The following is a 27,276-nucleotide window of genomic DNA, read 5'->3' on the forward strand; positions in this document are numbered from 1 at the left end:
TTCCCAACCAGTATGCCTCCAGCTGTTGCAAATCTATGACTCCCAGCATACTGGGAGATGTAGTTTTGCAACAGTTGAAGGAACACTGGTTGGGAAACTCTGGTCTAGAAAAAGGCTAAAGTCCACACTACAGAATTTCAAAATGGAATTCGGATTCCATTTTGAAATTCCACTCGGAAATTCAGCTGCAGCAGTATCCAGTTGCTGACAATGGAATTTCATTTAACAGTGCACATAATTTCAGCAGAGGATATTCCGCTGTCTAAAGGAATGGGGTTTTTTTTAGGCAGAATCTCGGAATCTACAACAAAAAATTTTCCAGCCAGAGCATTCTCTGTGTGAACCTAGCCTAAAGGTGGGCGCTAATACCGGGTGGACTAGGATATGTTAAAGGGGTACTCCGACCCCAAGACATCTTATTCCCTATCCAAAGGATAGGGGCTAAGATGTATGATCGCAGGGGTCCAGCCGCTGGGGACCCCCGCAATCTAGCATGCAGCACCCACCTGTAAGTACTGCCGGAAGCGCTGGAGGTTCTCAGTCTTTTGCCTCCTGACCACGGGGACGGATTATAGTGACGTCACGACTCCGTCCCCGTCTCGCCCCCTCCCATAGACTTGCATTGAGGGGGCGGGGCATGAAGTCACACGGGGCGGAGTCGTGACATTACGATAATACGTCCCCGTGGTCGGGAGGCAAAAGACTGAGAACCTCCAGAGCTTCCGGCAGTACTTACAGGTGGGTGCTGCATGCTAGATTGCGGGTGTCCCCAGCGGCTGGACCACCGTGATCAGAAATCTTATCCCCTATCCTTTGAATAGGGGATAAGATGTCTTGGGGCCGGAGTACCCCTTTAATACCTCATGGATATCTCAACTTCCTAGGCTCCTGCAAAGTATCCTGCAATGTCATGTCTGGAAGCTGAATGCATACAAAATCAGGGCCAGGTAGAGAGAGAGAAAGAGAGAGGAAAGTATGGCTACGAATAGCTGCACTGTTCTCTCAATGACTCCGCAGAGCTCTGTCACTATGGACTATAGCACATCTCCTCCTGCTTTAAAAGTGCATCTTATGATCTGAAGAATACCGTAAATACAACGTACAGCTAAGGCCAGGCTATTCACATATATTTAGCCACCTACATTTTAAAATCTTTTTTAACAGGGTACTCCAGAGGGAAAAATAAGAAAATCAAATCAACTGGTGCCATACATTTATACCGATTTGTAAATTACTTCTATTTAATAAAGTGAAGCCTTCCAGTACTTATCAACTGCTGTATACTACAGAGGAAGTTGTGTAGTTCTTTCCAGTCTGACCACTGCTCTCTGCTGCCACCTGTGTCCGCATCACAATCTGTCCAGAGCAAGAAAAGGTTTTGCTATGGGAATTTGCTCCTACTCTGGACAGTTCCTGATACAGACAGAGGTGGCAGCAGAGAGCAATGTGCTCAGACTGGAAAGACACTACACAACTTCTTCTGGAGCTGATAAGTAGTGGAAGGCTTAAAGAAGAACTCCAGCCAAATGAAATTACCTTAATATCGATGCACATGATAAAATGATATAACTCTGCAATGTGAAGTGTAATCTTTGCTGAACACATACTCTGTTTCTCTCAGCTTTTCCTTAAGGCAGGTAGTCCAGGAGATCTTATCAGAGTGATGACTAGCGTCTAGCTTAGACAACACTTCACTCTCCCTTCTCCCCAGCTCAGAGAGCAGACAGCTTTAGTGTGCCGTGTTTGAGTGTACCTGATTGACTGGAAGGCAACACACACCCCTTCCTGCTCACTCTCTCAGCAGCCCCTCCCTGCAGCTCACAAAGGAAACAAGTCCAGTAATTGTAGTTTTTTGCTCATTCAGCAGGATTTTCAAAGCCTGCTGGGATGCCTTGTGGAGTCATTGTGAGCTTATATATAAATATATAACTTACTTATGTTTTTTTTTTTTTACCACTTTTGGCTAGATATTAAATAGATGGTTAAATAGAAGTAATATGCAAATCTGTATAACATTCTGCTGGCACCAGTTGATTCAAAAACTCCCCCCACCTCTGCAGTACCCCTTTAATGTTGTAACCAACCATATAAGGTAAAACTTTCCTGAAAGTTGCCATATAAAAGGGGCATACTTTCTGTATGGACAGTACTGCAGTGTGTGTATGTTTAAAATAGATAATTGACAGTTTGTGTAAGAAAACTGTCCTTACCTCATTATTCTCCATGAGTTACCCCTCAAATCTAGGCACACTGGAAGTGTTGTTTCCCTGGCTTATCTAGGACTCCAGCAATATCTATTCTCTGTCATAAAATTCCCACTCTTTAATGATGAAAAGATGACTTGGATTAACCAGCCACAATCTACACAGCAAAGCTAACTGCAGCTGAGAAAGGTGTTAGCTGAAACACGATCTGTGCTTGTATTTCTGTTCTTATGTGAGAATAAAGCAAAACTTTTTACACTGACTTAAGGGTCTGGATTTTTCTCTCACACTGGAACTAACTGTATGACTGATTTAAGATTCTCTTCATATTTCTTTTATAGGCTTTTAGCCTACAGCAAGACCAAGGAATAACAATTATCAATGCATTGAAAAAGTTTGATACATGTACAACCACTATAGGTGAGTGTCCACATACCTGACTTGACTTTTTCTTACTATTTATACTGTGCTGTCCTATGAGCATCTCTTCTTTTCTTTCCCTATGTGCCATTAAACATTTAATGGGTTATTCTATTAAACTTATGTACATTTTTATTGGTGCTGCACTTTGTCTGAGCTGTTCTTAACAGCATTTAGATATATGCTTTACAGAAGGACCTATGGACATAGGCAACAATAGACAGTGCTTGTCCCATTCACATGAATTGGAAATGTTACTGGACTCCCTAAATGTAGAGGGAGGCCGAGCTATGAACAACAGCTGTGTGTGTACCTCTGTTATCTATATAAAGAGAGGGGACACTTTCCTCAAATCTGGTCTTTCATAAGCTCACAAATAGGAGCATTAGAAGTATTATGATATTGTATGTTCACAGTCGGATATACAAAAATTAAAAGATGCAATTTAGATAAGAAAAAGGTATTATTTATTATAAAAATATATATGGCATTATCTGTAGGGCCCTTGCAGAAATGCCGATAGAGTTATAAGACTTTATGTAAAAGTATTTATTATGCAATCTATATTGTTCAGCTTCTATAGAGAAATGGTGTGCAGGTTGCATGCGATGAGCAATGTAAAGTGTCCGTAGCATACAAGTCTATGTTGGTATATAACAGTGGAGAGCTTATTGTCCGTGTAGTAGTTACTATGCAACTATAGAAATACTTGTCGTCCGTGCAGTCTTTTTCAATAGCGGTATAACGCTATATCGATATTAAAAAAGAGATCCAGCAGATCTTGAAACGCGTCAAGCCCTTCTCATCTTATACAGCAATCTATGACAGCCGCATACTGAAGCAAAGATACAGCTACAATCAACTTTATCCACTCCTGGTGCGCACAGCACACAAAGCAATTTAGAGACACGCCGGCCAGCAGACCTCTCACTCCCCTGGCTCGCCGGCGCTGACGACTCACTAAACACAGGAAGTGACAAGGCGTCCAGGCTGGAAGCCACAGCAGGTAAGTATAGGGCTCCACGGGACCACGCCAGGACGGGTGAGACAAACTGTCCTGAACTATTACAACTAGTTATCTAGTGACTGCACGGACTACAAGTATTTCTATAGTTACATAGTAACTACTACATGGACAATAAGCTCTCCACTGTTATATACTAACATAGGCTTGTATGCTACAGACACTTTACATTGCTCATCGCATGCAATGTGTGCACATTGCCTGCACATTATTTCTATATAGAGGCTGAACAATAAAGATTGCATAATACGTACTTTTACATAAAGATTTTATTGTATTTTATCCTTATATATCTGTCGGCACTTCTGTAAGGGCCCTGCAGATAATGCCATATATATATTTATATTTTTAGAATAAATAATACCTTTTTCATATCTAAATTGCATCTTAAAATTTTTGTATATCCGAATGTGAACATTCAATATCATAATACTGTTTATGCTCCTATAAGTGAGCTTATGAAAGACCAGATTTGAGGAAAGTGTCCTCTCTCTTTATATTATATATTGCAGCTTTATACACTAGTACTCATCTGGCATATTTATTTTTTCTTGTGGTTTGAGCTACCTTCCTTTCATATACTGGTGTCTCCTCTGACTGTACTCCTGTCTGTGATGATAAGGAGAATACTGCTAGGAAGTGATATGTACAGAAAAGGAAGACGCAGCTTAATTTTAGGCCTAGTGGCCCAAACAGAAACTGTAAAATTGCGGGATTATTTGAAAAAACAGATAGAATAAACAAACACTTTAAACAATAGGTCGTTTCCTAATGACACATTCCCTTTAAATGCTATATAGACCTTCACAGCTATCTTGTTTTATAGCCTTAATGCACATAAAATGAAAAATTAAGTTTGTTTTGCTTTGTTATTTCTAAAGCAACAAACTCTTTATAGTCTGATCCTGGAGTCATATTCCCTTCTATCTGTCCTCTACTTCTGCCTGATCTACCGAGCATACATTAATGGCGTACTCCACTGCCCCAGCATATGGATCATTTAGCTGTGAACGCTGGGTGTGGGGGGTTGTGATGTCACACCACGCCCCTCAATGCAAGTCTATGGGAGGGGGCGTGACGGCCGTCACGCCCCCTCCCATAGACTTGCATTGAGGGGTTGTGGCGTGACGTCACGAACCCCGCAGCCCGCCCCCAGTGTTCGTAACTAAATGTTCCGGACGCTGGGGCAGTGGAGTACCCCTTTAACAAAAAATACGAGACTAAAGGAAGAAATTTTGCAAGACTTCAGGGTTACACTACTGAGGAATTTATTTGCGATTGGACATAGCGTTAAAGTAATGCTACTTGGATTGAAAATGAGTCACTTATGCGGAACACTATTATGTGTCTCTTAAAAAATATATATGAACATATTTCTGATATATTAATTTACATAGAAAACTAAAAAGATTATAGCATTTATGGTAAGCTACAGAAGCAAGAAGCAAAAAGTTAATGACTTGTTATTTCTCAACATATGGAGGAGTATAAAATGGAGCCAGGGGAAATGTAATCTATTTATAGAAGAAAGTACCAAACTTAAAGAGATTCCTTATGACATAAAATTTTAATTGTCAGCTTTATGGTGCTTTGAAAATTTAAGCGTGGGTGTCCCACAAACGTCAAACCACGGCATCCTAGAATTCAAAAGGAGTCTCAGCTCATAGCACAGTAAGAGGCTGAGCCAAGGCATAGGGTTTCCGGCTATTTAAGATGGAAAGAAATACATTTCAGCTAAATAAACATTATGTTCAAAGGGCTGGATTAACGCTTTTGAGAGATATTTATAGAAATGAACTACATGGTATGGTAACAACAAGAGGCTGGGAATACTACTACTACAGTACAACGTCAGACTGAACTAGTTAATCGGTCTGTAAAAAAATGGATTCGGCACCATACATGACAAGCATGAGGATAGCCAGTCAGTGCTAAATTATCTCTATTTATACAAAGCCCAGCAAGGCTAGAGGTATCCCAGGAAGACTGGGGAGAGGGATCAAAGAGAGTTGTAAATCACACAGGTGACTTACAGGAAGTTGATCTGTTTTTTTTCGTAAAGCGTTGCTGTCATTTAAACGTTCCTCACACGTGTCAAAATTTGAGGTCAGTAGGGGTCTTGGTGCTAATACCCCCAGCGATTAATAGTTATAACTAGGTAAAGCAAGCAGAAACGTGCTTCACTCTCCAAGCTTGGTGCTCAATGCAGGAGATGGGCCCCACAGTCAAACTGCTTGTCGAGCAAGGGGTGAAGCGCCCTGCTATGTGCTTAACCTGGCTATAACTATCGATCAGAGGGGATCTCAGCACTAAGCCCATGGCTGATCCTAACCTTTGACATGCATGTAGTACATGTGAAAAGTTCATTTAAATAACTGTAACGCTTTAAAAGGGATGTATCACAATGAAAACAGATTTCAGAATGCAATTCTCATTCCCAGCCAATTATTAAAGGGGTACTCTGCCCCTAGACATCGTATCCCCTATCCAAAGGACAGGGCATAAGATGTCTGATCCCGGGGGTCCCCAGCAGCGGATCTCCCTGCTGCACCTGCTTTTGTTTAGAGCGCCGGGGCAGCGCCAGAGGCTCATGACATCACAGCCCCGCCCCTCAATGCAAGTCTATGGGAGGGAGCGTGATGGCTGTCACGCCCCCTCCCATAGACTTGCATTGAGGGGGCATGGCCCTGATGTCACGAGTGGGGCTCTCAGTCTGAAATCTTCATTGCTTCCTTTTCAGATCCCCCTAATATGCAGCTTGCAGTCTTTTCCTGGGTGTGGATGTGGGTCTGTCCTACTTGTGAGGTCTGTGCGTCCAGGAGTCTACAGTTTACTGTATGTGCTCTGCTTTCTCTCTGCACTTGTACACAGCCACCACTCATGTGAATATCCCCCTACAAAATGCCTTTGTGTCCTTCCTATGTATCTACAGCCTGTACGAGCTGTCCTCCATGTATGCTCTCCCCTCTGTCCATACTCTGAGCTATGGTGTACATATGCTCCTCCCCTTCCCTGCTGCTATCTATACCACAGAGAGAAAGGTATAGAGAAAGGGGGAGAGCAGAAGCTGAAACAGACACAGCTCTCTGAGGAATTCTCACACTCTGGATATCACTTAGCAAGGTGAAAGACTTTTTTAGTAAAGACTATTTGGAAGGTTACTTAGCGCATAATGGTTATCATCCTCCGGCAGCAGATATTTAAATTTCCTAGAAACTTTGTAGCCTGACAATTACCAGAGACCACAGTGGACAAGAATATGGATTTACCTAAAGCCCAAGTCTATGGGGAGATTTATCAAAACCTGTCCTGAGGAAAAGTTTGCCCAGTCACCCATAGAAACCAATCGGAGCACTTCTTTCATTTTGCAGAGGCCTTGTTAAGCGAGTCGGACCTAATGCTGCTGTAACTGCCCACTGGCCCCTGGTATTGCCCATACGGCACAGGTAGGTTTAGTCTTAGGTCCCGTGCCACTTGAGAAATCTTGGCGTTGGTGTGTGGGATTAGGTATGTCCTTCATACAAGGATATGTAATCAATTTTAACATCAGTGTTGAGGGATAGCCAATGTCATTGTATACATCTACCACAGTAGTGCACCTAAATTAATGTATTACTCGATATGTTACACATCCACACTTTTCATCTGGTGTAGGATGCCATTGTGGCACTTGTGATCTATTGCAGGCATCCTCCATTGTATGCATTTTTATGCTGGGGATCGCCCCTAGCAACAGACCACAAGGGCAGGATCTGCTCCCCCAGTATAAATGCACAACTGTATTTGGGGTTGAGCACCTCCAGCCATTTGAGACCACGTTTTTTCTTCTTGTTGTTTAAAAATGAAAGAAGGAAGCTGATAGGTTGCTATGGGCAACATTTCCTCTTGGCAGGTTTTGATAAATCTCCCCCTATGTGACTACAGGCAAATTCGTATCCTAATTGCCAGGAAAGTTAAACAGATATCCTGCGACCGGAGTGTAATCGCAGTCACGCTTTTATTTTGTAATCGGGGAAAAAATTAACTGAAGAAGAAAAAATAGTGCAAAAGGTGTCCATAGTCCTTATTTTTTTAAATTCTATTAGAAAAAAGATTAGTTGAGAAGTTCAGATAGTATACTATAGTTAGACAGAAATGTAGAAAACATGAAGGACAAAAGGTATTAAGTCACATATTTCATAGCATAATATGGATATAAGATGCATTTCTATAGGTGAAAATGCAAAAAAAAATATTCAATTTAGATGGGCACTGTCAGATTCAAAAACTTTTTATACGTTGTACATCTTGGCAAAACATTGCCTTAGACATCTTATCCCCTATCCATGGCCGTCACGCCCCCTCCCATAGACATGAATGGAGGGGGCGTGGTGTGACGTCAGCGTTTCCCAGACTGGAGCAGCAAAACTACAACTGCAAACATGCCTAGACAGTCAAAGGATGTCTGGGCATGCTGGGAGTTGTAATTTTGCAAAAGCTGTAGGCGAAAAACAGCTGAAGGCAACAGTGCTGCAAAAAAGAGTTATTTAAACACTGTACCTCTAACTCTTCCAAAACTACAAGTCCAAGCATTACAGGACTGCCTAAGGATGACACTCATGAATGACATGTAAATAATACACTCACCATATTGTCTTTGGTGGTAGAGTACAGGCAATCTCCAATAATCATTGTGTGTGTGTACATCATCAATCCAGAGAGGAAAGGGTTACAGAGCAGGGCTGTCAGGCTCCTGACAGAAGTGAGTCAGCAGAGTGAGGAAGGGGGAGAAGTCATCACAGTGCAGGCAAGAGGGACACGCCCCTCCATTTGACAAGATGGAAAAGACATTGAGCAGCTGTAATATGCTATTTTTTAGTGAAATATGGGTGATGGAGACATAAAAATGACATGTATATGATCAGGATTACGTACTGAGTAACATATAACAGTTTCTTTTTTGGGGGGGGGATGCGACAGGTACAATTTAATGTTTTGCCAAGATGTACAACTTATAAAAAGTTTTTGTTTCTGACAGCGTCCATTAAAGTTGCTGTAAGCAAAAGAAAATAACGTTTGGATATTGTTAGATTAGTTAAAAAAAAGTACTTTATAAGTATATGTTGTTTGTGGATAGAGCATAACCAGCTGATTGGTGGCGGTCCGACTGCTGGGATCCAAATTCCAAAAATTGTTCCCGGAGTGAAAGCATATGTGGCCAGTGCTCCTAACATTGCCAAGCGCTGAATTTGCTATGTTGGGCAACGCCTTAGAACAGTGTTTCCCAACCAGGGTGCCTCCAGGTGTTGCAAAACTACAACTTCCAATATGCCCGGACAGCCGAGGCATACTGGGAGTTGTAGTTTTGCAACACCTGGAGGCACCCTGGTTGGGAAACACTGCCTTAGCGAATGGACAGTGTGCTGGCTGTGCGGGTTAATATCTTCAGCAGGGAACTCTCTGTACACTTAACACTTTCCCTTCTGTACACAGTGCACTTGGTTCTATCAGGTGCTTCTCTTAAACAAGCATGTGACAGTCAATTCTTAAATGGTCCATTTAAATTGAAATGGTTGACACAGATTTAGCATGTGTGTGACAATTTTCCTTTTGAAAGCAATGAAAACCTTAGAAAAAGTGATAGAATTAAAATCAAACCAGTCACCATGATCTGTAGCTAGTTCCACCCTGACATTTGCTCTAAATGTACAGATGAAAGAGGTTAGACTGTAGTTTACCAAACTACCACTTGAGGGCAGCAAAGGACTACATTTCTGTAAACACAGCACAATGGTAAAATAAATGTTACCACTCACTATCATCTTCACCCCTACAGCGTGACCTCATTGAGGGATACTTACCTCTTCACTTGTGTGATACTGTTGTGCAAAATTTCTTTCATTTTCTCCTCCATCTCGTCAAGTAGCTGAAGAAAAACAATGTAAATATTCCATTAAGTAAATTTTTTTTAAAGCATTTTGGAATAGGTTGCAATAAATCAGCAATGTCTATCTATATAAATTGTTTCAATGGAAATAACACACTGGCGTGTCGTCAGGTGACCTTTATGCATGAGCTGCCGCATGTGTACATGAGAAGTAGCATTGATATATAACTTGTATATGGCCTTTGTTACCAGGTTACCTTCTTGAGACTGTAGTTTTCAATTGTCCCTAAGCTGGTGGGTGAAGCCTCTACGCTGGCTCCCATACACTGCACACACATGCACAGAGGGGACCCTGCTCTCGTTTGTCTCTATACACACCCTAAGAAGAAGCAGCAGCACAGAAGATATTATAGAGCAGTGCTGAGCTACATAATATATAAATCAAGTCTTGGGGTACTCACAGTAAGCTTCTGTGTAGTCCTTAACACTTCCACACACCCGTAATTGTGCCATGACGGATTTATCCACACCAACAGGAGAAGGGGCTCCATTAAAAATACCAAAAACTAAGGTGTCACAACCTTGCAATGACAAATTCAATGGTCAAAAAAGGCAAAGAAAAAAAAGCACACAAACGCAAATATAAGTATTAAAATAATTAGGAACTTTTATTATTCGTATATGAAGCAAGCCAGACATAAGATAAAAACAAACAGCAACACATGGTTGAAACAGCAAACATAAGCTACATAGCACCTCTTATAGGCCACAATATAAACAAGGCAACACCTAATACGCTTATAATAATATAATATCTAAGACCTATAAATAGTTTATAGATGTCCAGCAATAGAAAAATAGAGCTAATTTCTTTCATGAACAGCTACTGTCCTCAGGTTGTGTGTGCTATTACATCTTGGCTCCATTCAGATTAATAGAACTGAACTGCAATATCACAAACAACCTGAGGACAACTGTGGTGCTGTTTTTTGAAAGCTCTGTCTTTCTAATCCTGACAACAGATTTAATAATATCCAATCGGTAAATTCAACCACAATATACAGTGTAAATACTGGATAGATTATAGGCATAAGTGATAAAAAATAACTACTGAAGTGCTGAGTGACTGGAGCAGTCAAAGTGCTATATCACCGAGATCGAAACATTATAAATGCAAATATAAAGTGCTCATAACAGAACAAGAGGAAAGCTCAGTCACCAAATCCACACAATAGTTATTTCTATCATTTATGCCTATAATGTATCCTGTATTTACAATGTGTATTGCGGGTGAATTTACAGATTGGATATTATTAATATATTTATAGGTCTTAGATTATATGTGTATAAGGTGTAGCCCTGTTTATATTGTGGCCTCTAGGAGGGTGCAATCTAGCTAATCTTTGCCGTATCTATGTGTTGGTGTTTTTTGAATAGTTTTTATCTTTTGGCTGGTCTTTTGTCTGTACAAATAATAAAAAAAATACTAATTGTTTTCATATTTATATATATTTAGGGTTGTGCGCTTTTTCCTTGCCGTCTTTTTGGACTATGATGGACACTTCTGTCATGTGTTGTAAAGGAGTTAAAGCTCAAGCTACACAGTGACTATAAGTTACTTGTAAGTCGCTCAAAAGCTTTGGTGCAATGTGAAGGCTAAAATTTCTTATAGGGCAAAAAGCTGCAAATGACGTTATATTACAAAGAAGCCTAAGCATTAAAGAGGTACTCCAGCCCTAAGACATCTTATCCCCTATCCAAAGGATAGGGGAAAAGATGCCTGATCGCAGGGGTCCCACCACTGGGGACCCCCGCAATCTTTCATGCAGCACCCCGCTATCATCAGCCTCCAGAGCGAACATCGCTCCCGGTCTGATGAATCACGATCACGGGGCTGGAGTATCGTGATGTCACGGCTCCGCCCCGTGTGATGTCACACTCTGCCCCCTCAATGCAAGTCTATGGTAGGGGGAGTGACAGCTGCCACCCCCCCTCCCATAGGCTTGCACTGAGGGGGCATAGCGTGACATCACACAGGGCGGAGCCGTGACATCACGATACTCCAGCCCCGTGATCGTGATTCCTCAGACCCGGAGCGATGTTCGCTCCGGAGGCTGATGATAGCGGGGTGCTGCATGAAAGATTGCGGGGGTCCCCAGTGGGGGGAAAGATTGCGGGGGTCCCCATCTTTTCCTTTATCCTTTGGATAGGGGATAAGATGTCTTAGGGCCGGAGTACCCCCCATTAAGGTCATTTCAATGGACTGGAAATTAGATAGATATGAGATAAATAGATAGGAGATAGATAGATAAATAGATAGATATGAGATAGATAGATAGATAGATAGATAGATAGATAGATAGATGTGAGCTAGATATGAGATAGATAGATAAATAGTTCCCAAATAAAAGCAGCACATCCAGTAAGAAAAGGTAAAAATGTAGGGGTGCCAGCATGTCCGGGACCTCAGTCCTCCCACAATCCAAATACAGCAAAATAGATGCAGCACACCACAGAATAGAATAAACAGAGGATTTATTGCAAAGTATGCACATTTTGGAATAAATCCACTGTTTATTCTATCCTGTGGTGTGCTGCATCTATTTTGCTGTATTTAGATAGATAGATAGATAGATAGATAGATATGATAGATAGATAGATAGATAGATATGATAGATAGATAGATAGATAGATATGAGATAGATAAGCAGATAGATACAATCCACAAATAAACAGCAGTATAGTGAAAAAGGTGGTGGTCTTATTCACACAATGTGATGCGATGTTTCGGCTTGCCCACTAAGCCATTTTCAAGCAACAAATGAGTGAGCAGAGTAAATATTTATGGTCACACAGGACCAATAAAATCATTAAGCAATCAGTAAAAATATATGTGCAAAAATATACAATATCATAAGATCATCATGATAAAGTGACTGGTGCATACTAGTAGGGGGTATCATATACAATTCTTATGTCTTACACTATATGAAATACATACATTGTATATAAAACGTGTTAATCACATAATAATATGCTCAAAGTGCACATGTGTACATTATACATCCTTAATGAGAGGAGTGAAGGGGGCGGAATCACTCACTATTGCGCATTGTACAGTAGCACCACGAGGACGCCGATACTCAGCATATTCGGGTAGTTGAACGGGAAACCTGGATGTGACGTACTCAGATCGTGTCACCTGACTTAGTTATCCTAGTGACGCATCTCTTGCAGCTGTGCGTGCGCGGTATCTTGCAGATGGACAGCAGGCGGCATGTTAGAAAAGGTCACCATACTGCATACAGGAACTCTTATTAAGAGCCTTATGCACAAGGGCAGGCAAAAGCTCTTAATAGGAGGCTGCGAGAGATGCGTCACTACCATAACTAAGTCAGGTGACACGATCTGAGTACGTCACATCCGGCTTTTCCGTTCAACTACACGAATATGCCGAGTATCAGCGTCCTTGTGGTGCTACTGTACAAAGCGCTATGGTGAGTGATTCTGCCCCCTTCACTCCTCTCATTAAGGATGTATAATGTACACATGTGCACTTTGAGCATATTATTATGTGATTAATACACTATATGATATACATACATTGTATATAAAACGTAAGACATAAGAATTGGATATGATACCCCCTACTAGTATGCATCAGTCACTTTATCACGATGATCTTATGATATTGTATATTTTTGCACCTCTATTTTTACTGATTGCTTAATGATTTTATTGGTTTTGCTTGACCATAAATATGCACTCTTCTCACTCTTTTGTTGCTTGAAAATGGCTTGGGGGGCAAGCCGAAACATCGCATCACATTGTGTGAATAAAGACCACCACTTTTTTTCACTATACTGGAGTTGTCGCTGTCTATTTGTGGATTGTATACATTGGAGTCCGAGGCCATGATCGTGTGGAAGTTGGCACCCGTGCATTGTGTTTATGGAGTGCTGCTCTCCTTGGAAATCTAGATAGAGAGATAGCAAGAAAAGTAAAAGTTTTGCACTTTATATATCTTATTCACATTTTATGGAGGTTGCATGTCAATATTATGTACATTTTCTAGTAAATTTGCACTACTTTGATTATCACACTGCCATATGTGTATATAGGTTTGCTGGGTATCACTTGTATTATGGTTGAGTGGTTGAAACGTTGCTGTTTTAACATGAGGTGAATAAACCCACAAGATTTGCTTCACATATACTGGAGTGCTGCTGGAGACTTTTTTGATTTAGATAGATAAATAGATAATCTAGATTAGATATACAGACAGACGGACATTATATACTCACCCGCCTGACCGACTCGTTCTTGTCTGGCTCATCAAGGCTTTGCAGATCAACCAGCACTAAGCCATGAGGATAGATTCTCACAGTAGCAAAACTGAAAGAGAAAATAAAGAGAAATGAAGAAAAACATAAATATAAACTTTATTATATCAATTGATCCTGAAAATCCATAAATATAAACTTTATTATATCGATTGCTCCTGAAAATCCTCAACACAAAGGTAATCTCAAAGCTGGCTCTAAAAAATAAAAATAAATAAGCAATGGGCTCAGTCTATGTTTTGGAACACACCTGTTTTACTTAGTGGACTGCAGACTAAACTTTATCTTAGGTCATGATACTGAAGGCCCGCGTCATATGATTTTTATTACATATCAAATCTATTTATATAGTAAAATGTGCTATTTATCCAGATAAAACAACACAACATTACCATACTGTGAATAAATAAGGGAGACAAAGTTGTAGGATGTTGGAAAAGCTCTGTAGATTGATAAACCCTTATAAATGTTATAAAGGAATTCTGTCTCAGTATTTGGTACTGTCAGCAGACAACAGTCACAGATATTAGTTACTGTATTTTGTCAATGGAGATAGCAGAAACACAAGGGTAACACAATCGCCCTGCTGCTCTCTATGACCTTGACCCATTTTAAAAGATTTCTCCCTCCTGGTAAAACCTATTTAGGTTTTATTCACACGTACAGATTCCTGCACATATTTGATGCTGTGTTCAGAAAATTACTTTATATAAATCTGCAGCTTCAAATCCTGCACATCAAATATGCGCAGAATACTGTACCTGTGACTAGACCCTTAAAGCGTATCTGTACTTTCAGGAGACTTTTCCGAATAAACAGTCCAGGGTAAACATGACGACTAGCATTGTTTCTGTTCATTATATGACCTGTATCCTAAATTTTTCACCAGTTTTCCCTCTATAGGTGGAGGCTAACTAGTATGTCTCCCATGCTCCCCTATATAGTCAAACCTCTCCAAAAGGCCACCCCTTTATCCAGACCAAATTGTGTGTGATGGATTTTCAGTCGACCATACATTAAAGGGGTACTCCGGCACGTAGACATCTTATCCCCTATCCAAAGGATAGGGGATAAGATGCCTGATCGCGGGGGTTCCTCCGCTGGGGAACCCCGTGATCTTGCACGCAGCACCCCAGTTAAAATCAGTCCCCGGAGCATGTTCGTTCCGGGTCTGATTACCGGCGATCACAGGGCCGGCGGCGTGTGATGTCAGCTGTCACGCCCCCTCCCATAGGCTTGCATTGAGGGGCGGAGCGTGACGTCACACAGGGCGGAGGCGTGACATCACACGCCACCGGCCCTGTGGTCGCCAGTAATCAGACCCGGAGCGAACATGCTCCGGGGACTGATTTTAACTGGGGTGCTGCGTGCAAGATCACGGGGGTCCTCAGCAGCGGGACCCCCGCGATCAGGCATCTTATCCCCTATCCTTTGGATAGGGGATAAGATGTCTAAGCGCCGGAGTACCCCTTTAGGCATACTGGTCATATTCATTGATAAGTCAAACCCTATAAAAGACCATTGTTCGATGCAATTTTGGGTGGTCTTCTCCATAAGGTTTTACTGTATCTCTATAGCACACCCTCAGAAGCAGCAGCATAGAGAAAGTTGTAAAGAAGTACTGAGCAGAATGTGAATCAAACAATGGGGTTAAAGTGGTACTCCGATGCTCAGCGTTTGGAACAAACTGTCCTGAACACACCGGGAGCTTGTGACGTCATAGTCCCGCCCCCTCATGACATCACACCCCACCCGCTCAATGCAAGTCTATGGGAGGGGGCGTGGCAGCCATCACACCCCCTCCCATTGACTTGCATTGAGCGGGTGGGGTGTGATGTCATGAGGGGGCGGGGCTATGACGTCACAAGCTCCCTGCACTGGATCCAGCATTCGGAACAGTTTGTTCCAAACACTGAGCAGCGGAGTACCCCTTTAAATACAATGTTTACTACAAGCTGCAGCATGTTTGTGTCTCCCTTTTCCTCTGTCTCTCTCCAGAAGCTTACTTTTCCTCCCCTTTTCTTCTCCATAGACATCTATGGGTAGCATGTAACTTAATCCCTCAGTGATCAGACAATCCATCTGGTCTCCCTGATTTTTCAGAGAGATGAGTTTAGCAAGGAAGGGGTGGAGGACAGGAGTCTGAATTTCAGAAGGAGGCATTATCCTCTATTAAGCTATATTACAAAGTTTCTTATATTCACTTGTTCCATTGATTTGCTTTTTGAATAAGTGGTATCTGTTTAACATGTGCTCAACTATTTGTGTGTCTAATAGCAGGAATGGGGTGTGGATTGTTTTCTTTTCTCTTTTCACCTAAACTTGGGAGTGCCTTATCGTGAAGTGCATCTAAAGAGTCCAAAAAATAAAGTATATTGTTTCCTAAAACAAATCTTTGTAATAAGTTTCATTCTTAAAAACAATGTAACGTTTCTCATTGCCTTCTCTTAATATCTACACATTCCCTGACTATTTTCAGCTCAACAGGAACAAATTAACAATAGGCGAAATGTCATTCCCAGCAGAAAACCGGAGAAAAATCAGCTAAATGTAACCAGCACTTCACTAATACAGATGCAGTGCTAAGAACCAGACCACATATATCAGGACACATTCCTTAATGCCTATTTACAAGAGATTGACAACACCTATCAATGTGTTCATGTTCACAGGATGGTCCTGAAGTAACCAGGTATTCAGAATATACAATATGCCAACCTCATTCAATAATAATGTCTGAGAGGTCTCTGAGACATGAGAAATAATTAATACACTTTACATATATATATATATATATATATATATAAAAAAAACTATAATAGTAGAGAGAACATTTTTAGAAAATGCTTTTCCATTTGGCGTAATTCTCCAGGAACATCAACCCTGTTAAAAATCTTTGTGTCATCAGCAAAAAGACCAATACATTACCATCGAGACCTGCAATATCACTAATTATATCTCAGTCCAGATCCCTGAGGACCCCCTGACTGGTAACAAGACCTTGCTCTGAGTATTCTCTATTGACTACAACCTTCTGTTGTCTGTCCTTCAGCCACTGCTTAATCCACTCAACAATATGGGAGTCCATATGATGTGGTCCCACCTGATATTTCCTGCAAGTGCAATGAAAAGAACCAAGAGTATCATGACATTAAAGGGGTTGTCCACCATAAGGTGATTTTAGTACTTATCTACCAGACGCTGTTGCTTCCTTTTTTTGAACTGGCTATTTCCTGTTGCCTGGGAGTTCTCTACCTCCAACTACAAGTACCAGGATTCCTTGTTTGTAAGTCTGAGATCACTTTTCCCCTACTCATTAAAGCACACCTGGGACAATTCCCTGCAGCCCTGTGAAGAATGATCTCTCCACCCAGCGATCGCTCCACTCATTGAAACAGACAGGCTCCTTTTAATGGGTATATCCAGGAATAGAAAAACAGAGCTAATTTCTTTCAAAAACAGGGTGTGGTATTACAACTTGGCTCCATTCACTTTAATGGAACTGAGCTGCAGAGCCACACCCAACCTGGAGACAGACAGGGAGCATTTTTTTTTAAAGACATTTTTCTATTCCTGGATAACCCATTTAACACCTGACTAGTGATGTAATGTCTCGGGTCACACTGCAACCTGGGAAAACCTAAGGAGACATTTTTTTTGTATGCTGTTAAAAATAAACATAGAGGCAAAAATAACAAGAATTGTGAGACTATCATCAAACACAGGTACAGAAACTATATTATGAACAACACTCCTTTTACAGTCCCTGTAGCATAGTAAAATAAAAAATAAAAAATTACTGGAACACCCCTTTAAAGGGAGTTTGTTAAAAGCATAAGCACTGAGCTATTTTACACAGGCTAACTATTGATCAAATGGGCTTTTGTAGGACACTTGTTCCTGATAACTGACCTATGTAAAAAAAAAATTATGAAAAACAGAGCTCATTTCTTTCAAAAACAGCTCCACATCTGTCTCCAGGTTGTGTGCGGTATTACAACTTGGCTCCATTCACTTCAATGGACCTGAGCTGTAGAACCACTTCCAACCTGGAGACAGACGGGGAGCTGTTTTTGAAATAAATTATCTGTTTTTCTATTCCTGGATAACCCCTTAAATGATGCAAAAATCTAAATCAGAAAAATATGGCTTAAATGGGCACCCTCATTAAAACTATTTTTTGCTATTGCACTCCTTATGGTAAATAAAAAATATTTCTAATGTACTTTGTTTAAAAAAAAAAAAAAAACATTTTCTATGTTTTGTGTTTAAAAGCTGCCACTAGGTGTCTCTTTACTTGTGCACATTTCCCCCCATATTTTGCACAGACTTTGGATTCCTGTTGGCCTGGCAGAGGTCCAAAATCAGGAAATGCTGAGGGGTGTGTGTGTGCAGCCTTAGCCAATCATAGTTCATCTCACACACTGAACTGCTGTGGGCTGTGTGAAGCAGAGTGAGGAAGGAATTTCTCCCCTGTATGGCTTCAGATGATGTCACTCCTGCTGAGCAGAAAATACAGAGCAATATCAAGGTAGAAAACTAACAAATAATAAAAATAAAGGCAGGGGTGGTTTATCATGATGGGGACAGTGAATTGGGAGGATTATAACATTTAACAAGATCATGAGAGGTACTCTTTAACATCAAGTTGGTTAAGCAGATGTTATAACTGATTTTTATTTAATCATCCTTTCACCTCAGTCACATAGTTTAAAAAACATATTTTATAAGAATGTGAATTGGTATTTGGGAAAATAACATAATTTAATATCATGCAGAGGGGCCTTCCTTAAGTTTCCGGTCTGTTACGATGACAATGTGCATGTTAATCACATTCCTTTCATTTTTGACTTTCTGCCACCGAGAGGTTTAATTAACACCAAGTCCAATAAAATCACAGCGGTATTAATGGAGCGCCCCGGGGGGGATTAAATAAACCCACTGCCAGGCTGGGCACTGCATGTAGATGACCAGAGGAGTGAAATGTAATTCTACAAACATCTCACAACTACTGGTGAGAACTTAGACTGGCTCCATATATATATATATATATATATATATATATACCCCAAGAAACACTGTAGACTATGTGAAGAAATACATGAAACTCACTCATTCCAAAAACCTTCATTTACTGAAAAGATGGTCATCAGATGTGGAGGAGATAGATATAAAACCTCTGCAGATGCTCATGCCTCAAAAGGAATCCACTATTCAACAGATCAAGCTGAGCACTGTGGCCGCTATTATGAATGGAAGCCACGACAAAAGTGTGAACAGACCCTAATATACAACACCTTTTCCATCCAAAATGTTCTTAATACTGCTTCTTCAGAGAATTAGCTATTTTCAATTCAATGAACTGACCCGGAAAGTCAATAAGCACTTATCAGGAATGTGGTTGAAAAAAAAGGATCATGTCCTCCCCAAAAAATATTTGATGACATGTAAAAAAAAAACAAAAAACAAAAAAAAAACATAAATTTATAATACCCCGTCACTGTGGTACCAGCTTATTCTCCCTCTTTTCATACACATACAGACCACCCCCTTCATTTTCTTACTTATAAAACCCCAGTATAGAGGCAATCCAATCTAGCTTGTAATCCTAATGAATGAAGCCGAAGCCAAGCAGATCAGTTTAGTGGTATGGTTAATATGACAGAAGGCAGATTTACTTGATCCTATAGATTTGTCGTGCCTTCCTATTTCCTGAACATTAATGAGGCAGTAAAGGATGGATGCTTACTACACTTCTTCATAGAAAGCCAAAAATGGTACTGAAAAAAAGATCAAGATGCAAAAAAATTAAGCCTGATATATCCCCATATACAGGAAAATAAGTTATAGGGGTCAGAATAGGACAAATTATAACATACTTATTTTGACAAAGAGAAGTTTGACTGTTTTTAAAAGTAGTACAATTAAAAAAAACTATGTAAAGATGGGTATTGTACTGACCGACAGAATAAAGATCACATGTCGGTTTTACAATAAAGTGCACTATGTAAAAACAAAACACCCCAAAAGTAGTAAATTGTGTTTTCTTAAATTTTTCCCGCAAAAAAAAAAAAAAATGTTTTTACTTCACCGTACATTTTATGCTAAAAAGTAGGAATTCTCCAAAGGAGACACCCCCTTTAAAGAGAAACTGACAGGCTGTTCACCTGCACTAAATCCAATATACTGGATTATAGTGCGAGTGACCAGCATCAAAAACATTGGTCACTTACTTTATCCTTGGTGCAGTTGTAGAGTTATGCCTGTTTATCGATCCATGGCTATTGTGCTCTTGTGCGCAATGGAGGCAGGAAGCCAGCTTGCCAGGCTCCCCTGCCTCCTCGATATTCACTGCCCGGCCTGCTCCTGTAATGACTATGCAAATTTTCTTCACGCCTGTCGGCATGTAAGAGCTGCTACCTTGCTCACATCCTAGAGACGCGAAAGAGGAAATTTGCATGTTTATCATGGGGGCGGGCTGGGCAGTGAATATTGTGGAGGCAGGGGAGCTCTTCCTACTTTTTAGAAAGCCCCTTGACAATAAGCAGATCTCAAACAGTCCCCCCTGCTGGGGCCCCAAGTGATACTTTTTAATGTGGGAGAAATCCTCACAGTAATTGTTTAGAGTGATAACTGGATTTTATTTAGGTAGATCACAGATAACGCGTTTCGAGGAGTGGGAACCCCTCTTCGTCAGATCCAATATCATTGGATCTGACGAAGAGGGGGTCCCACCCCTCGAAACACGTTATCTGTGATCTACCTAAATAAAATCCAGTTATTATTCCTAAACTTGACCATGTCCGGCTACGATCCCAGCAAAGCCAACCTACAGGTGAGTGCTCTAACACACATTTTTTCCACGTGAACCGGAGCACCGGGGATCTTCACCACTTGCATCTTTCAGACGTCCAGGAATCCTAGGATGCCACGGTGTGGGCTGCACCCCCTGATCCAACGACTCCCATTGAAACGGGATACAAGCGCTATATGGTGTTGTGCTCACTGCGCAACACCAGAAGGTGAGCAAGTTTCTTCACCTCTGTTCTTCTTTTCATCTGAATGACGTTTACAGCACATTGTTCTGCTTTTCTTTTGTGTTTCAAATTTTTTTTCACATATCGAGCATCCACAGTAATTGTTTGGTTTTCTTGCAGTGCCCCCAAAGGGAAAATTTAGAATTACACAATCCCATTAAAGTGGACCTGTAGCCAACCTCTGAAAATGAGATTGCATTATAATTAAATACCTTAGGATTTCCTGATCATTTAAAAAAGTTGATTGATACGCTTGATACACTTCCATTCCCGAAATACGTGGGTTTACAGTTTGTCTGACAATTCAGACAAAAAGGTGTGTGATCAGGGCACCCTAAGCTTTTTGGATGTTGACCACAGGTCACTCAGTCTCACAGTTTATTCAATGAACAATATGGTTTCTACATAACACAGCAACGATTTTGCATCTTTGGGGTAATTTTTGTATAATTTAATATACAGACTCATGTCTGGTGCCTAAGACTTAACCCCAACTAAAGCCACTTGATTGTTGCTGGAAGCTACTAGAAAGCATGCTAGTGATACATGGCTGGTCATATAATGTCTATATTGGTACATAGCATCTGTATTCATAATCTGAAGCCCCAACAATAGGAGGATTTACACTGACAGTTGTGTTGACTGGACACAATGGGGGAGATTTATCAAAACCTGTGCAGAGGAAAACTTGCCCAGTTGCCCATAGCAACCAATCAGCTCACTTCTTTCATTTTTATGAAGGCCTGTGAAAAATGAAAGAAGCGATCTGATTGGTTGCTATGGGCAACTGGGCAAGTTTTCCTCTGCACAGGTTTTGATAAATCCCCAATATACGGTAATTATTCCTATTTTATGCAAACCATTGACTTAAAAACAAGAGATAAACAATGATATGGAATTTTCTTGGTAGTAGAATAAATGAAGGAAATATGAAACCTGTACAAATACAATACATTTTTTTATATCTTTCTATATATTATACAGTGGAGAATTCAGACCATATTCTAGGGCAATAGGAATTTAACAGGTTAATATTACACAAAACTGCAATCTGAACTTTGTAGTTCAATATATTTTGTAGAGAAGTTTTGTGGTAAAATTGAATACTAGTATATCATCAGCTGCCCTATAAGGATGTCCCTGAAAACATTCCTCTTCACTCTTCAGCTGTACAATGATGGCTTTTGTTATTGCAAAGTGAAATTAGAATTTGGGTGGAAGAAGCCCAAACTACAGTCTTGGAACTTCGCTTTCCTTAGTTTAGGAGAGTTTTATGGAAGGCCAAGAGGAAGATGCCACCTACTCCCAAATCAGGTCCTATTGCAGCTGTGCACACAAAGACTCCAAAAAATAAACTTTTTACTACCCCCAAAATGTAATGGCTACATGTAAATTGCCATCTAATCTACCAAAATCATCTTCTAAAGCAGGAAGAGCAGAGCAGATTGGTATATATATATATATATATATATATATATATATATATATCTTTGTGGGGAAAGATTCAGTATAACATGATAGATGAGATAGCATTTTCATGGTGACAACACTGAGTATTTTTAATGTATAAGCTCCTTCAACTGTTTACACGGGACCCTCAGTTCTTGCCTGTATACATTATTTGTATGTGGGCACCTGACCACCTATGAGCATTTTAGACATCCCATACTATAACTGTGGATGTTAACCCTTTTTATGTCACAGCCAATTTTCAATTTAGCATTTCCTCTTTCTCCTTTTTTGGTAGGTTTTGTTTCTACATAGTGCACTTTACAATAAAAATAACAACAATTATACAATAATAATTATTATATACAAAGTACACATGGGATGCCTACACACTACACCTACAGGAGGTTTTATGACACCCCATTCTAAATCCATACGCATTAAAGGCAATCTGACAGCTTGTTCACTCACATTAAAGGGGTTATCCAGGAACAGAAAAACACAGCTACTTTCTATAAAAAACAGCTCTTTGTCTGTCTCCAGGTTGGGTGTGGTTCTGCAGCTCAGTTCCATTGAAGGGAATGGAGCAAAGTTGTAAAACCGCACCCAACCTGGAGACAGACGTTGAGCTGTTTTTGAGTAGCTGTGTTTTTCTTTAAAGCCTACAAACAGGTTATAGAGCAGGTAAACATGGGTAAAACAATGTTAAATGGGGTATAGGTGAGTGCTCTGTGCCCACCAGTCATGTTTTTTTTTTTTTTAAACACCAAACACTTTACATGCTCTCTTTTGTGCACTGGGCACTGTCATGCTGGAACAGAAAAGGGCCAAATCCAAACTGTTACCGTAAAGCTGAAAGTATGCAGGTGTCCATATCTTGGTATGCTGAAACATTAAGATTTCCTTTCACTGGAAATGTGGGGCCTAGACCAACCCCTGAAAAATAACCCCATAGTGTTATCCCACCTCTACCAAACTTTACAGTTGGCACAAAGCAGTCAGGCAGGTAATGTTCTGCCGGCATTCACCAAATCCAGACTCATACATCAGACTTTGAGAAGTGTGATTCATCATTCCACAGAACATGTTTCCTCTATTCCAGAGTCCAGTGGTGGAGAGCATTACACCATTGCTTGTCATTCTACTTGTAAATGCATGGAGGGCCCAGCAGGGCACAGTTTGTGCTGACATTAATGCCAGATGAGGTTTGGAGCACTGCAGTGACGGAGTGGGCAGAGTCTTTATTGCACTACACAACTCAACATTCTACAATCCCACATTGTAACTTTATATGGTCTCCAGTTTGCATCAGAGTTGCTGTGGAGCCTAAGAGTCTATTCACACGACAGAATTTCCGCTTGCAAATTACTGCCTCAAATTAAAGGGGTGGAAAACTTTTTTTTTTTTTAAATGAACTGATGCCAGAAACTTAAACAGCTTTGTAACTTACTTCTATTAAAAAATCTTAATCCTTCCAGTATTTATTAGTGGCTGTATACTACAGAGGAAATTCTTTTCTTTTTGGATTTCTTTTCTGTCATGACGACAGTGCTCTCTGCTGACACCTCTGTCCGTGACAGGAACAGTTCCTAAAAAAGGACAGTTCCTAAAATGGACAGAGGTGTCAGCAGAGAGCAACGTGGTCATGACAGAAAAGAAATCCAAAAAGAAAAGAATTTCCTCTGCAGTATACAGTCGCTAATAAGTACTGGAAAGATTAAGAATTTTTAAAAGAAGTAATTTACAAATCTGTAACTTTCTGGCACCAGTTGATTTAAAAATAATTTTTTCCACTGGAGTACCCCTTTAAAGCACTCCCATTCACACTTCTGAATGAACACTTTCCGCAAACGGAAATTCAGAAGTGTGAATGGGAGTGTGGGATCCCATAGAAGTCTATAGGCTTTAATTTGATTAGAATTCCACAAGCGGAAATTCTGCCGCGTGAATAGCCCCTAAGAGCTTCAACTTTTCAATAATATTACAATAGATTGAGGAAGATCTACAGTAATTGGGAAGAAATATCCCAAACTGACTGGTTGCAACAGTGGAAGTCTATTATGGTTCCACTTTGGAATTCAGTGAGCTCCTAAAATTAACCGTTTTATTACAAATCTTTGTAGACACTACTGCATTGGTAGGAGGCTGGATTTTATACACCTGTAGCATTGGTACTAAATAAGACACATGAACTCCACATTCATGACGTGAGGTCCAAGACTTGTGCCCTTATAGTGTACAGATGTATTCAATATTTTTTGACTTTGATACTTCCGTGCCTTGCACCTCGTGCTTCTCTGAAGTACAATTTCTAATGTGGGGATCCTTTGTTTTTGCCTTGTGTGATGTTTTCAAGCAGGATGCCCATTTCCCAGAACCCATTCCAGCTAAATTGAAAAGTTCAATTATCCAATGAATAATTTTTGGCATATAGAGCATTAGTTTGCTGCAGGGGCAAAGCTAAAAGCACATTATATAATGCAATCTGTTAAATGGTTCATTGACAGATGTATTCAAGGAAATTGTTCAAAAATGGAAAACAACCAAAGTGAGAAAATACCCCAGAGCTTCCCATGACCTAGAAAGCAGATCACGACCATCCCAAGGATGGAGCACAGGGAAGCAATAAATTACATTCATTAGAGCTTGTTAACCCCTTCAGTATTTCTACAGCATCGGCAAAGCAAGCAATATAGTCATATGCTAGAGGGTTCACTACAGGAAGATACAGCTGGCGCATCAAGACAGTATGGCAGTATTAGCCTTTCTCATACATTTAATGGTCTATTTAATTACGATTAATAGTATCAGCCTCAGATATGGAATTATTTTATAGTCCTATCTGAAATCACTGGCCATGTGACCTGCGTTGCAGTCAAAGTGTAACCCATCCTTCATGATAGTTACATACTGAGCTAATATAACTGGGGCATTGCTGCAGATATCAGGAGCAAAAATCTGCAGCATTTCCACAGCAGCATTTCTCCATCACATCAGTGTTGGCTTGCTACTGAGGATTTAAAGTGCAGATAAGCAAATAAAAAAAATTTTTGAGGATTTTCTTGCAGATCCGCAATAGCAGCACTTAAATTGTGGATTTACATTTCCCAATTTAATTTGTTGAAGAAAATAAATATGCAGAGGATCCAACACAACAAATAACACGCTCTGGATTTATAATCCACACTCTAAGTCAACATCCTAATCTATGCCAGCTACTAATATGTGTAGAATTCCGATATAATTAAAGGGGTACTCCGCCCCTAGACATCTTATCCCCTAACCAAAGGATAGGGGATAAGATGTCTGGTCACGGAGGCTCGTGACGTCACAGCCGCATCCTGCTCGTGATGTCATGGCCACACCTCCTCAATGCAAATCTATGGGAGTCCCGTAGACTTGTATTGAGGGGGGGCATGGCCGTGACATCACGAGCCTCCGCCCAGCATCGCCAGTCATCCGGCACCGAGCAAAGTTTGCTTCGTGCACCAGATGTCTGGGGTGTTGCAGCTGAGATCCCCGATCCAGCTGAGGTCCCCAGCGGCGGGACCCTCTCGATCAGACATCTTATCCCCTATCCTAGAGTACCCCTTTAATACCACTTTCAAAAAGAGGGTGGTGTAAACTCAACAAAAAAAGTCACATATTTTTGTATAAATGGCCTTTGCACAAAAATTAGCAACTTTTTTTCTTATGCCCAATATTGGAATACGTTTCATAATAAATTCCCCCCTATGTATAAAACCATAGTTTTAACAGTTGCAGAGATAGCAGTTATACAGAAGAATACTATAATAAAACTAGTACATGGCTTTACCATATAATTCCAAGTTGAAATGAGGACATAAGGGCCTTTTATATCGGGCATTTTCCAGAGGAACTGGCAGATTCGTGTAAAAGGCACATTGATCCGCCGTCAAACATGCAAACACCCATTCATGAGCTGACAGCATCTTTTATGTAGACCTAAAGATCATCAGCAGTCAGCAGCCCATCTCGTACGTAAATAGTACTTTTATTACGCTTGATAATGATGTACAGGATTTTGCATCCACTGTTTGATTTTCTGAAGTTCTGCCAGTGCATAACGTTCAGAATGATAGGTAGAGGGGCATTAAGGAGTTCAACTTATGGCTTAGTAAATGGTGTCAAGAGCAAGGATTTGGCTTTGTGTCTCATGATAGATCTACTTGGAATAGAAAGGAACTTACAAAAAAGATGGTTTGCATCTTTCTCTCAAGGGAACAAATGTACTAGGAAAGGGGGGGGGGGGATGAAAATCCATGAGTCCAATTGCCCCCCAGAACAATGCCAGAACATGTCAGTAGCACAGAGGTTAAGAAATGACAAGCTCAGAGTCCTGTCTACAAATGCCTGCAGTTTAGGTAATGAAATCAATGAACTTGGGTCAATAATGGCATCTGTGAATGTAGATTTAGTGGCTGTTACTGAGACAAGGTTAATGAAAGTAATGACTGGGACATATCCATACCAGAGTACTCATTATACAGAAGAGACAGAGAAGGCCAGAAAGGAGGAGGAGTGGCCCTTTATGTGAAAGACAGCATAAAATCTAACCAAATACAAGTTAGTGAGGCAAACAATTAGGTTACGTTGCAGTTTGGTAATCAGACAGTAACTCGTGTAGGTGTGATAGATAGACCACCAGTCCAAGTGAAAGAATTAGATGATCAACTAGTTGAAGAAATAGCTAAAATGACAATGAAAGGAGAAGTTATCATTATGGGAGACTTCAATTTTTCGGATATCAACTGGAAAACAAAAATAGCTAGTTCTCCCAGGAGTACAGATATTCTAAATTCCCTACTGGGATTATCTCTACAAGTGGTTGAGGAGCCAACCCGGAGGGTGGCCATTTTGGATTTGGTATTCACAAATGGGGATTTGGTATATGATGTTATTATAGGCGAAA

At 40.5% G+C, this 27,276-nt stretch overlaps 1 protein-coding gene across 4 annotated transcripts in view; it reads right to left on the reverse strand.

Moving 5' to 3' along the window:
* Positions 1-27,276, reverse strand: part of SMS (spermine synthase) — a 203,786-nt gene that overhangs the window by 107,957 nt on the left and 68,553 nt on the right. For all 4 annotated transcript variants that reach the window (XM_056558603.1, XM_056558600.1, XM_056558602.1 and 1 more), the window contains 2 exons: positions 13,819-13,909; positions 9,489-9,553 (listed from right to left, as the gene is read on the reverse strand). In XM_056558603.1, coding sequence (XP_056414578.1) covers positions 9,489-9,553; positions 13,819-13,909 — 156 coding nt within the window. The remainder of the gene's footprint in view (positions 1-9,488; positions 9,554-13,818; positions 13,910-27,276) is intronic.

This window comes from Hyla sarda, chromosome 2 (genome assembly GCF_029499605.1).
Source record: "Hyla sarda isolate aHylSar1 chromosome 2, aHylSar1.hap1, whole genome shotgun sequence".
NCBI classification, from domain to species: domain Eukaryota; kingdom Metazoa; phylum Chordata; class Amphibia; order Anura; family Hylidae; genus Hyla; species Hyla sarda.